At 40.6% G+C, this 13,440-nt stretch overlaps 1 protein-coding gene across 1 annotated transcript in view; it reads right to left on the bottom strand.

Annotated features, from left to right (window-relative positions):
* The window catches only part of DOT1L (DOT1 like histone lysine methyltransferase), a 111,357-nt gene that overhangs the window by 27,657 nt on the left and 70,260 nt on the right, over positions 1–13,440 (bottom strand). Inside the window, exons 10-19 of the mRNA XM_036769475.1 lie at positions 12,730–12,798; positions 11,382–11,488; positions 10,548–10,589; positions 9,715–9,825; positions 8,734–8,968; positions 7,750–7,863; positions 5,364–5,455; positions 3,897–3,998; positions 3,068–3,205; positions 1,148–1,273 (exon numbers count right to left, since the gene is read on the bottom strand). Coding sequence (XP_036625370.1) covers positions 1,148–1,273; positions 3,068–3,205; positions 3,897–3,998; positions 5,364–5,455; positions 7,750–7,863; positions 8,734–8,968; positions 9,715–9,825; positions 10,548–10,589; positions 11,382–11,488; positions 12,730–12,798 — 1,136 coding nt within the window. The remainder of the gene's footprint in view (positions 1–1,147; positions 1,274–3,067; positions 3,206–3,896; positions 3,999–5,363; positions 5,456–7,749; positions 7,864–8,733; positions 8,969–9,714; positions 9,826–10,547; positions 10,590–11,381; positions 11,489–12,729; positions 12,799–13,440) is intronic.

Genomic DNA, 13,440 nt, shown 5'->3' with positions numbered 1-13,440 from the left:
TTCCTGTCAGCAAGTACAGTGCTCTATCCACTATGCTCCAGCCACCCAGTGAGCAGAAATATAGTAAGGACAAGTCTTCCAGATTCATAATTAAACAGAATTCGCATATCTCAAAAGCATGCTTTATAACTTGATCACTAAAAAAGGCCTAAATTTATAACCACATTAAAACCAAACCAAAGAACAAACATTGCATTCAATTCCACTACCATTTATTGAGCCATACATTCAAAAGCCCTGAGGAGCTTTAACAGTATTCCAATGATACAAAATGCCAGGAAGCCAGCCGGTGTCAGGAAGCAAGCTGACCAACATAGTGGATCCCTCCTACCCTGCCCACCTGCTGCTCCCCGTGCTTCCCAAAGGCAGAAAAATGTGGAGGAGCCAGTGAGTTAGATTAGACAAAGGGACTTTCAGGCTGCAAAGGTGTCTAAAGATATACGAGGGTAAACTTTCCTGCTTTTCTTGCCAAAAACAAAATGCCAATTAGAAAATAAGGCCAAGTAGCTAGGTATGATCCCATAATAAATGAGACTAGCAACACTAGTGATACTTCAGAATTATTTGCTCCACAAAGTAAAACCAGACGTGTGCTAAGAACTCTGAACACGTGGTATATGCTTCAGACCTGGGGTGGCTGGTTGGAGAGAAGTAATCTTATTAGAGTCACAGAATGCACACAATGCCAAGCTAACCACAAATCAAGACTTCAATTCACTTTGACATCCATACGCACTCCAAACGCTGCTTATGTTCAGAGAATGAATTACGCAGTTTCTTAATTGTTCCACAGTCAAACTATTCGGTGACAGGACTCTAGGATACCACGCTGAGCCACCCAATACTCACTATTCAATGAAAGCCACTTCTACTTGTAGGTGAGTTGCCCTGATCACTCCATGCTGCGCACACTATATATACTCTGTCACTCTGTCCTGTGTTACATGTCTGAAGTTGGCCACAAATCCCGGTTCTGGTCCTCACACTACTTGTGCAATCTTGAGGAAAGCCCACACACCCTTCGGATGTCCATTTCATCACTTGAGGTGGTTGGACTGCCTAGACAATGAGGAAGGCTCCTGCCAACTAACACCACATAGTAATGTCTGACTGACAGGCTACACTCCTCCCTGGCTACCATGCCTACCTGAAGTTCCAGACAGTGCTTTTGCTTCTCTGAAATTTGATTCTTCAGTGCCTGCTTCTCCTTCAGCAAATTTTCCAGTGAGAGAGTAGACCAATCCAGCTTCAGTTCTTCACACCGAGCCTTAAGCTACGGAAGGATTAGTAAGAACACAAAGGTTACAAAATTCCCTTCTATTTTTCTTCTCTCTAAAAAAATATACCATAATAAAGTGGAAAATGCCAATACATTCCAAGGTTTTTTTCCAAAGAAATAAAGACTCACTTGCTGCTAACCGCCAATATTATTCTCCCCCCTACATGACAGAGAAAAACTATTAAGCACAGAAGAACCTGTGGCTAAAATGAAACTAAAACAGGCATTGAGAGACTTTAGGAAGAAAACATAGTTGCTCACAATGAATTCAAGTCTAGATATGACTTATGGATGTGGCTGCTGAGTTACAATTAGGATATAAAAAGTGTAGAGAACAAAAAAGATGCATCCTTCCCAAGACCTAGGTATACAGGCAAGTGTCCTAATTTTGAGTCATTACAAAATGCATTATTAAAGGGATGGTTTGCAAGTACTCACAGAAAGGGAAGTAGGGAAGACTATCAGCAGCACATGCTTCCTACCAGAACAGCTTCCTCATAGAATTAGTTACTAGATTAGTAGAAGGATGTATTAGCAAGGCAATAAACACAACATCAGCATCAATGTTGTGCTCACTGCCTTGCTAATACAAATGGTTCCCACAATACTGGAATAGGGGGCCTGCCTTTTACAACCCCACCCGTATTGACATGATGACTCCCATCTTCTGTCATCTTCAACCATTTGTTGGGGGTGAGGGAAAACCTCTGGCCTGTTTTGCTTTTCTCTTTTTCCTTCCTAGTTGTTTCTTGTGTAGGTACTAATACAATCAAAGAGGTGGTGATATTTCAGCCATTTCTAAATGGTCAGCCCCTGAATAAAAGACAGCTATAATAGCAGGATGAACAGAGAAAGGAGGATTTAAAAAAGGAACTGATAATGTTAAGTCCTGTGAGGACACACATCATCACAACTCTTCCAAAGAGTTGATACACACCCATAAGCAAAGACAGTTATAGATACCAAAGATAGTTTGTAGATACCAATGTTGGATGTGCTGTGTGAAAATAGGAACATTACACTGTTGGTGTTATTATTAATGTTAAGGTCACTATATCCTAGAAAACAGTACCTAATGATGAGAGAAAAGATACTTAACCGTAACTTTTGACCCATCAATCCCACTACCGGGTTTACGTCCTAATCCCAAGAAGAAAAACTAAAAGTAAAAAGAACACACCCTTTTTATGATAGAAAAAAATCTGGGAAACGGCTATGTTTCAAAAATGAATGAAATATTTACTTTATGGTAAGAAACTGCAAATATGTGAACTCCAAAGGGTTCCCATGTTGCTCTAAATAGAAGCAGAGTCTGGGGAAAGTAGAACCAGGAGAATATACACGGTGACTTATGATTATGTAAATGAATAAACCAATTTGGATCAAACACAGGTGATAAACACTGGGTCCGGATGACGAGAAAAAAATAACTTTCACTTACTGTAAAGAAATTGCAAATTAACGGAAATGTTACATGTTCCTTCAAGAAAATCTGATCTGTCAGATTAAAATTTTAAAAATTTTAATGAAAAATACTAAATGTGAGTGGTTACCAAGAAACAAAAGGCATATCAAAACAATTCATCACTAAAACATGGTTTAATTTTAAAAATCATTATACTAACCAGCTTTCTAACTTAGAGGAATGCTGAACTCAAACAAGATTCATTTGTAAAAAGAAAAGTGATTTTCACTTAATTTTTGTTTTCAGTCAAATACACAAAATTGGGCTTATGGCATCTTTCAATTCTTGGTTGGTAGGCACTTAAGTTATGGAAATGTCCTTACCAGCTGCAAGCTTTGGTTCCTGAGTTCACTGTTATCACTTTCTAGCTGCTTTGTCTGTTCTTTTAGTTGTTGGTTGTGAGCAGAGATCTCTTTCTGAGCTTGTATCAGATCATTGTAGGTCAGAGCCTTAACTCCCAACTGGAAAAAAGTACATTTACCATACACATATATGTATATGATGATGAAGGCTAGCTAGTCCTTCCCCACTTACCAAAGAATCAAGAAATCTGAGAGCTGAAAGGAATCCGTCATCTAGGCCAATACGTGCCCACCCCCAAGAATGAGCCAAGTGGTACGTGATGCTCTCCCTGCAGGATTCCAAAGATGTGGGGCCTACTACCCACACAGGCTGAAAATTCTGCTGCTTCTGGACAGCCTCAAATTGTCAGCAAATTCTTCTTGACATCCAGCCTGAATTTGTCTCTCTGAAACTTCCGGCCATCTGGCTACTTCCTGGGGCAGCGCACAAAGCCAACTTGTAAAAGTTTACTCTGGCACACACTGACTACACAAGGGGATGGGCTCATTTTCCCACAAACACCTTTATGAGCTGAAGGGTCTACATACAAAGAGGAGAATTTCACAGCCGAGCCAGTGGCAGTCTAACACCAAACCTGCCAGCCCACCAACAGGCTCTACCCAAGAGCTGAGAGGGGTCAGGAGAGGGAAGTGACTTCTTAAGATAGATGAGTCTATGCTTTTATGGAAACAGGACACAGCCCCCAACATATCTCTATTATGTAGTCACAGCCCTTTCTCTGTCCTGTAACAAAAGTATGCAAACACAAAGACCCCAGGGGAGGGCACTCCAACCCAACTGTACTCATACCTCATCAAGTTTCTGTTGAAACAATCTCTTGATCTCCTCTTTCTGAGCCTGACAGTGGCTGAACAACTGCTGGGCTGTGCCTAACAACTGAGTGTTCTTTTCCTGCAAGGAAAGGGTACAAAAAGAAATAGGAAGGGGCCAAAATCCATAACAAGACAAGCATACAGCATCAGAAAAGATGGGAGAGCTAAGGCTAAGAAAACATAAGAGACCAAATGAGATAGAAAGCAAATTTTAAGACAGCCTGGAATAGGAGAAAAAGTAGGGTCTCTACCTAAGGCCAGGCCTGCCGCTGTGTTGCCAAATTAGGTGACGCTGGAGAAGCCCCAATTTCTCCTCAAGTACAGGATGAAGAAAGAAGGCTGGGCTAGGGGAGCTTCAAACTGCTTCTCTCCTATCATGACCCCAGGGCTTCATCTATTAACTAGCTTCAAGTTCCCAATGAAAGCCTAGAACTGTCTCTTGATTTCTATGAACTCTTTCCCACTGTGAATCATGGCTAAATTCATAAGCAATAGATGATAAATATCATTCTCATACTGACCCATGAAAAACCTAAGAGCACAATAAGAGGCTGTTCTTATAAAAAGGAATATCACTTTGCTCTCTTTAAGGAGAAGAGATGTCTATTACCACAATGCCTAGCAAGCTCCATAAGTGCTTGAATTAAATTAAGGGAATTGTCTACTGTGGCCAGGAAATAGGTTGTTCTGGTCAAGTGGGAGAAACAAACAGCTAAGTGTACGTTGGCAAACCAGAAAAAATTTATATTCAATTCTGAATAAAAATCAAATTTGGACTCTGACAAATCAAAAAGCACTTCAGGATTTTATATCCAAGATTAAAATTTTACTGAAAAACATGAATCATGTGCAGGATACCATGGTAAGAGCTGGTGACATAAAGAGAACAAAGGTGCCAAGATGAGCTAGAAGCAGGAAGGAAGGGCAATAAAGGGAAGGTCTCCAGAAATGGTCTCAACTTTGGCGCTCCAAGTATGGAAATGATGTACATCTTCTGTCTCAAGGAAAAGACTGACAAGAGGAAAAGTTAAACAGGTACCCTAGTTAATTTTTAAAAGGTGGGAAGAGGGGAAGGCAGTATTCTTGCCTTCTACGCATGGACATAGTTTAAACCAGGTTTGATGACACCTGGTGAGCAAAGGGGGATATAACAAAAAATCAGCACTATTTCAAAAAAAGCAGCCGATATTTAAAATGGATTCTGTAGAGGCTGGCTAAGTACCTTTTAGGCTGTACGTAATCACAGTGACCACAACATACCAAGATATCCTGAACTGGAGGTCAAGTCCCTTATAACTCTCAGTTCTGTTCTATTTGGACACCTTCTACCTTGCCATTTTTCTGATCTATGTTAGAAGCTGGTAAAGATGCAGAAATGGTATATCAAGAATAGGCTGCATTTAAGGACAAGATGGTGCTTTGGGCCACATTCTGCCACACTCACCTTCTCCTGCTCCACCAACTGCTGCAGGTTTGCCTTGTACTGAGGGGTTTTCATGTAGGCCAGGAACTGCAGGTACTGAACCTTAAATGATTCTACAAAGGAAGATAAATGAACCACCCAACATTCATTAAGTAAGCACCTACTATAACACACAAATCCCTACCATTTTAGTGTAAGTTATTTTTTCAAATAGGACAAAACAGGCATAGACAGGTTAAGGGACTTGACCAGTCACCCTGTGAGTCAGTGGCAAAGCTGGGGCTCAAACCCAAGTGCCCTGATTCTAAATCCACTGGGCTATGACTGAATACTGCCTTCAGGTCAGTGCTTCCCTAATCTTAGTAGGATCTAATCTGAATCAAAATGGAAGCTGGACACCAACAGAATTCAAATACTTGTCAGATCTCTAATCACCTAACTTTAAATTCCCCTTGCTAGTTCTAAGAAGAAGCCAAATTTAACAAGTGTCACCATTAACCATGCCTCACCAACTAAAAGAATCATGACATTATATACATCAAGTTATTTCAGGTTTGGGGTTTATTTGTTGGATAATTCCATGCAACTTGTTTCATTCAAAGGGTCCTTTCCCCTACCCCAATACCCAAAACTCAAGAGTTCTGGGGTTTTATTTAGTTATCTATTTCTCACCACCTTCTTCACCCCTATCTTTTCCACTCCTGTTCAAATAAGTGGCTAATTTAAAATCTCCACTCCTGTCTATGCCCTCTAAATCCTATGGGAGTTTTTGAGTGACTATTTTTTTTTGACTCGATTTTTTCTAAGAATTTCTCTGCTTTTCTATTCTTGTGTATTCTGAAAATGTATTCACTGATAAATGATCTAAATTCTTCTTTAATATTTTTCTGTTCCTCGGGGAGTTAAATTTTTAAAATATATGATTTAAACATCCTCTTCTAACCAAATGCTATAGAAACTGTCTTTACAGAAGTCATTCCATTATCGCCCCATTTTTTCCCATTACACCTCACTCATAAAATATTAAATCACAAGGCAAGTAAGGTGAACAGTAGTAGTATCCCATGGTAGAAAAAACAATGTCCCAAATCATGCAGTACTATTCTACCCCAGTATCACCAAGGCATTCTCTTTCCCACCGGCACCATCATTTTAGCTCTGAGTTCCTATCACTCATCTACAGCCCAACTTTCTGGGTGGCAGTTGCCCCTAAGAGCTCTGATTTCCTCTCCTGTAGCAGGATGTTGTTCATGGAGGCACAACTCTCAGCAAACGGAGTCTTCCAATATACCAACTAATTCCAGATTGAACTCATCTACCATTGCAGGCATACAACCCTTCTGCCAGTAGAGGGCTCCTCACCAGATTCCCTCTCCTTTCACTTATCCACTTTTAATACCACCTGCCTCTTCCAATTTCCTGCAGTCCTTCTTCTTGCTTCGAGGACCCCAAAGCAGAAGTCACCTTGCCCAAATCAGGATCCAGTTCGGCCTCCAGGCCTATCATGATTATTTGCCACTTGCTCTGCCATTTGTCTCATCTCTGGGTACATTTCTCCTTAATCTTCTTTTTTATTCTTTATTATAAGGGATAGATCTCAAGGGTTACAGTGGTTAACTCTCAAAGATTACAAGAGCTAACCAAGATAACAATACAGACTTTTTTTTTAAAGCAAAGATTCTGTTCAACTAGCTCCACCACGGTCATGAATCAGATGGAGAATAGGCATTCTAAAATCACTGAAACATTTTTCTGACCTAAGAAACTTTCAGTTGTCATCTTTGCAGAAATATTTTGGAAGAGAGAGAGTCAACAGGTAGACTGAGGTAGCAATGAGAACATTTCTCATAATGCCACTTAGTGGGATGGAATGGCATCTTGGAAACCATGAGACTGACTAGAACTGGTATGCTACCTTTCACAAAAGAAGTACCTGACCATATCCATGTAGATGAAAGGAAAGGAGAACTCAGGAGGCTCTTTAGAAAACAGTACCAAGAGACTATATTCCAGGGATACAGAAAGGGACACTTAAAAGTACAGGCTGAGGGAGGGGTGGAGCAAAAACAGATTTTAACTTGTTTGGGCCAATGTTTCTCTAATCCTTGGCCCCTGAGAGACTTTCCAACAGATGGGAGCTAGTATATTACCTAAAGAAAAATAATTAAGAGTGGATGACTATCAAATTACTTTAGCAGACAATCTTAACAAGCCTGCTCTGAAAACACTAGAAACCTGAAAGCAGAAGGCTCTGGGCTCTGGTTACTAATCCTTTAAACCACCTAGGACTTCAACTCCAAGTATGAACCCAATGTAGCCTGATTCACACCAATATTGGAAGGCATAGGCCAGGTGACAGAAAAAAAAGCATTTTTATTACTGCATCTGTAGACAAAAGGGACATTACCTAATAGCTTCTGGAGTGCAGGTGGGGTTGGTGTTGCCAATAGCTGGTTGGAGGAATGCCGTTGTACTTTAGGAGGTAGTTGATAATATGGACTATGAGGTGACTTGTATGCATCTAAGTAGAGAAAACAAAACAACATATTCCATGGTTGAAAAAAAAAATGGAGAAGTCAGAATCCCTACTGAATTTTATCCTGTGGGCTTTTTGTTTGTTTTTTGGATGGACCAATTACCTATCATGTAAATGTGGAGGTGAATTGTACTCATAGCATCCAAATAAATAAACCTGAACTGCCACTTCTCATTTTCCATTATTATGACATCAACTTCACATGTGGTAGAAGTATAGATTATTTTATGGATGAGGAAACTGTGGCAGTGAGGTTAAGTGGTCCTAGGATTCTTAGGTTCAGATTTTCTTTGATATACTAAAAGAACTAAAAAAGACAAAAGGAACATTTCTACTCTCCCTTTTCCTCCTACTCCTCTTCTCTCCCATATTCTCTCTCCTCTTCTCCCCTGTCCCCTACCTTAGCTAGGAAGGGAAACATAATGTCATTGGTTGAGGGAGCTGATTAAAAAAAAAAACACCTAGCCAAGCAGATAAGCAAAAGCTAGTCAAGTATATAGTTTGAATTATTTTGGGCACTAAAAGAGAAAATGAAGGGTCCAGGGTCTCAAAGCCAGCACTGATCAACAGATAAACATGTACGCAGTTCTTTCTGACCCCACTGTGTTTCAGATACATATTATTTGCTAGAAAATGTTTCTAGTGGAAAATGGAAACAGGAAAGCAGAAATAAGGATGTCCTTTGAAAAGGACAAGATCCTTCTCTTCCCTTCCTGCCCCACTTCCCTCAAATAAAAGCTTTCCATGCTTCTGTGGCTGATGAACATGGGGTCAATTTATTGGTCTACATTATCAGCTTGCCAAGACAGGTCATCCCACAATCCTGGGCAATGCTGATGATCCCAAGACCCTTACCCTGAGGAGAGGATGCAGCTGCCTGGGACACAGTCTGAGCATGTAGAAGCTCCAGTGCAGTTGGAGTCTTCTTGGGTTTCCGTTCAGGGTTTGCAGCACTCATTTTCTTGGGACGTCCACGTTTTCTTCCTGCCATCTTCCTTCCTTTTTTGTTTAACTTCTTTTTGCGAGGCTTGGAAGGAGATGGCTTTTTAAGAGCAGCCGTCCCATTTTTATCTTCTTCAGCACCAGAATCCTAAAGAAAAGTGGGGGGTTGGGGAGGGGGTAGGTCAAATAGAAAGAAAAGTACAATAAACAAGGCTCCCACAAAGCAGGTTGAGTTGGGTCAGAATTAACTATGTCACCTCAAACTTTTTAAAATAGATAATACAGAAAGCCAAAGGTACAGAGTCACTTTAACGAGCAAATTCATTTCTGGCTTTCTTGATTTAGTCTCATTTTTCTTCCTCAAATCTAAAAAAGGGAATCAAGTAGCATTTGCTATTTATTGACTATCCAGGTATGTAGCAGCCAAACCTGAGGCCCCCTCTGCCAGGGAGGAATGAGTGAGGTGGTGATGATGAGCTCACATATCTAGAGTGCTTTTAAGGTTCACAAATCAATTTATAGCTGCTATTTGACCATCAAAATGATCCTGTAGAGAGTAAAGGCTATTAATATTCTTATTTTCCAAAGAGCAAACTAAGGCTGAGAGAATTTCAGTCATAACTTGCCCAGGGACACACAGCCAGCCTGAGGTAGTATTCAGAGTCAAGCCTCCAGATTCCAAGTGCAGCTGGCCCCCTAACAACTAGGTCTCATCTTGGAGACACTTCTAAATTCAAAGAAAGACTTTTTCTCAAGGACATTTGAAAACAAGGACATCTGAAAACAAACAGGGTAGAATGAAACTTGCCGAACTGTGCCCATAAGAATATTTTTCTTAAAACAAGGTCCTGCACAATGTTAAGGGGGTTCAGAGACAGACAGACGGATATTTACCGCTCGAGGCTCCAATGCGACAGTTCCCTTGTTTTCTTGGACCTTCGTCGGAGTCGTCGTGTTGCTCTTGCTTTCTCTTTGCTGCCGGCGGCGAGCTGCCTCCTGCTCCTCCTAGGAGGGAATGTCACAGTGGTCATTGCCAAGGGTCAATTTTACTTTACACAAAGAGTTATAGCCTGAATGGACAACTGCTCAACACTGTGCCTCAAACCTCAGCCACAGGAAGAGCCAAGCACATATACACAAGCATGCTGTCATGGAATAGAAACCATGTGACTGTTATGTATTTTTGACTGGAGTCCTGAAGAACCTGAACTTCTCCAATATCAAATTTGTGTTCGATGTTTCTTTGGCATCTGGACCTGTGGCTTTATCTGTGTAGGAAATTCCCAGTGAAAGAAAATTCTCTCACAGATCAACAACTTCGCTGTAACTGAGGATTCCAGGGGCACTCTGACTTGCCCTTGGCCGTACAATCACCAATATTCTTTTAAGTGAGGCTTCTGAAGTAGAGAAAATGTTACTCAACAATGCAGGGTAGGAGATGGCAACGGGTAGAGAAAAGCCCTGGGATCCACCACTTGGAAGCCAATATCAGACAACTGTTTCTAAAAAGCTAATATCTTGAAAGAATGTTTAGTGAATACTTTAGCAAACTGAAGACACCCTTTGTGAGAACAAATAGTCACCCCTAACCCTGTGCTTCACCATCTCCTAAAGGAAATAATTTTAAACAATGGATATTTGCATAACAATACATACATAAACTAGTATTACTATTTACTGATATACAGAAGAAAAAGACTATCATGCAAAAGAAAAAAACAACTTACCCTGAGTTTTGGATTTTTGAGACTAGAAAAATAGTTTTCAAGCTGAAAGGGGGAAAAAAAGTCGATTATTTTTAAGTACTCATTTCTGGTGACCCCTCAAATCAAGATTTGCCTGCTATCACGAAGTTTTTTCTATGATAAGGAGTCACAATTAGCTTTTTGGATCAAGAGGCCAATACCAACTGGAATAAAGCTGCATCTGATTACAAACCCCCACCCCCAACCAGAAGTAATTCCTTTCTCCTCCACTATTTCACACTCCTACTGTGACCATCACTAGGTGAGTTACCATGTTTACTCTAAAACTGGCATACATGTCACTCCACATCCTAGACTACAAGGTGCCTGACGGCAGGGATTACTCTTCTTCACCATCAGACATACAAAATACTTCTAAGAATGTGCGTTAAATTTAACTGAAGTCTCACCTCTCCAATAGAAAAAGAGCTGGGACACAAAGCAGGTCAGTCAAAGGAAATCACTAAGAGTAGGGTAAAAACGAAGAACAGGGCAAAAACAGACTACATTGAAGATTAAATTAAAGCATGAATTTGCCATTTAACACTGATAAATAGTGAACAGATGGAACAAATGAGAAAGAAAGAAAAGCAAGTAGGCAACTTTTAGTATTTAGAAGAGAAGGGCTATTGATAAGCAATTCTAGTGCATTTCCAACAGGAGACAGTCCTATCTGTTCTGTCACAATTGGGCTCATGTTCTTGTAATGGGCAGGAATAGGCTGAGCGGGAATGAGATTATCCAGAACTTCAAAATGCAAAAGTGAGAGAAAAGAGACCAAGTGAGCCACTAACAAGTCTCAGGGGTGATACTTACTATGGTTCGATCAATAGTATGCAGGTAGTAAGAAACTGGCTTGCCAGTCCATGAAACCGACCCTTTCAGTGGTGATAGTTCCACAACTCTCATTATAGTGCCAATATCTAAAGACAAAAAAGTTGGTTAGTTGTGATCAATTCAGGAGCCAGAGCTAAGCTCTTGCCCTCTGTGCACTGACCCGATGCCCTGCCCCGAGAGATAGCGGCGGGGGGGGGGGGGGGGGGGGGGGGGGGGGGGGGGGAGGGGATTGAGATTATAACAGGTAAAGACAGAAAGGAGGGAAACAGCCTTATCAAGCTTTCAGAAACTCAGCAGCCAAAGTTCCTGAGAGAAGAGCTGCTCTGGCCGTGGATGACTGCCCACCCTGATACTTAGTATGATTAATTTCTCTTGCCTGTGGTTTAATTTTACTCTGTATGGTCTGCAATGCTTACATTTTTCCAGCTTGATTTACAATACAGGTGAAGAAAATTTTGAAACAATGCCTGTGATACTTTTTTGTTTTTGGAGGGGGGAAGGCAGGGCAATTGGGGTTAAGTGACTTGTCACACAGCTAGTAAGTGTGTCAAGTGTCTGAGGCCGGATTTGAATTCAGGTCCTCCTGTCCAGGGCCAGTGCTCTGCTCACTGCGCCACCTATGTGATTCTTTATTATACAGCGCCCAGAAGAATTCCATGAACAAGGGGCTTGTTCTTTATATGGAAGGGGTGTAGGGATTAAATGTAGGCAAGAAAATCTGAAAACATAGGCCTGAGTCAGTGAACAGTACAGGGCTACCTGTTTTTCACTTAACCATGTGCTTGAACTGTAAGTTTCAGTTCGATAAAAGATTTCATAGAAGTTATAGTTTTTTAATTTCTCCTTTGAAAAGCAGTGTAAATAGATTATTTTAAATCACATTTTAACATGTGTTGATAGTATTTTTGCTAGATTTTCTCCTTAGAAGAATAGAATCTGAATACAAAAAAGAACAAGTCTATAGGTTGTCAATATTTATCAAAATGAGAGATACCAAAAAGTACCTGTTAACTGAGAAAAGCAATAGCTAGCATTTAAACAGCGTTTCTCATTTTGATCTCTCAAAACCTAATAATAGATCTATTATTATCCCTATTTTATAGATGAGAAAACTGAGAGATTAAGTGACTTGCGCAAGGTCACACAGCTAGGAATGCCCAGGCCATATCTGAATTCAGGTCTTCCAGACTCTACATGCAATTCCTGTCTATTGTGCTGTTCCAACTAACTCCCTCTAATGGATTATGATGGTCTCAAGTTATATATAACAATATAATAACATATAATTCATACAAAAAAAGCTTAATAATGTAATAGAGACTCTTACCACTCAAGTTTCTACTGTTTATTCTAAAGTTTAGAGGTGCAAAAGGTTTGGAGGACACGATTCTGCCACCTGAAACACGAAGATAAATCATCACTATATCAAGTCACAAAATACAATAGGAATGACATAGTTGGAAGAGAAAAAGGGAATTGCTGACAAGAGACACTCAGGTATTCAACAAGATACAGGCCGACAAAATTCTAAAACCTTATTTCTAAAAATTCAAGTTGCACTGAGCACCACCAATTCCCAAGCCATACCTATACTACCACACTCTCCTTTCCCCAATGGGCAGGGTGGGATTTGGAGGGATCAAGAAGAGAAATGCAGTTTGACAGGGGCTGGTTGACTACCCTCTCCAACACCCTGGTACTCAAGTCATACAATACAGGCTCTGGAAAAGCCTCAAAAACTCACACTCAGGATACAAGCACGACTTCTAATGAGGGCCATAATACACAGGAGAAAAGGCTGCCTACAGAGAGGCTAGCTGACAAAGTAATTTGGCAAAGTCATCTTCTGATGCCACATCACCTCTTACTGCAGTATATAACAAGTGTGGTTAGGGACTTCAGGATATGTGCTAACCCTGTCAGCCATCACCCAAATCTGGAGTCAAAGCTAGAGTGGAAACAAGCTTTTCCAAACCTAGCCATGCAATGGGCAAACAGAGGAAAGATCATGCAGCATGGGACATGTCCCATCAACCAT

The sequence above is a fragment of the Trichosurus vulpecula genome, chromosome 1 (genome assembly GCF_011100635.1).
Source record: "Trichosurus vulpecula isolate mTriVul1 chromosome 1, mTriVul1.pri, whole genome shotgun sequence".
In the NCBI taxonomy this organism is placed as follows: Eukaryota; Metazoa; Chordata; class Mammalia; order Diprotodontia; family Phalangeridae; genus Trichosurus; species Trichosurus vulpecula.
The sequence above is the reverse complement of the archived record's forward strand: the minus strand, read 5'-3'. Positions and strand labels throughout refer to the sequence as shown.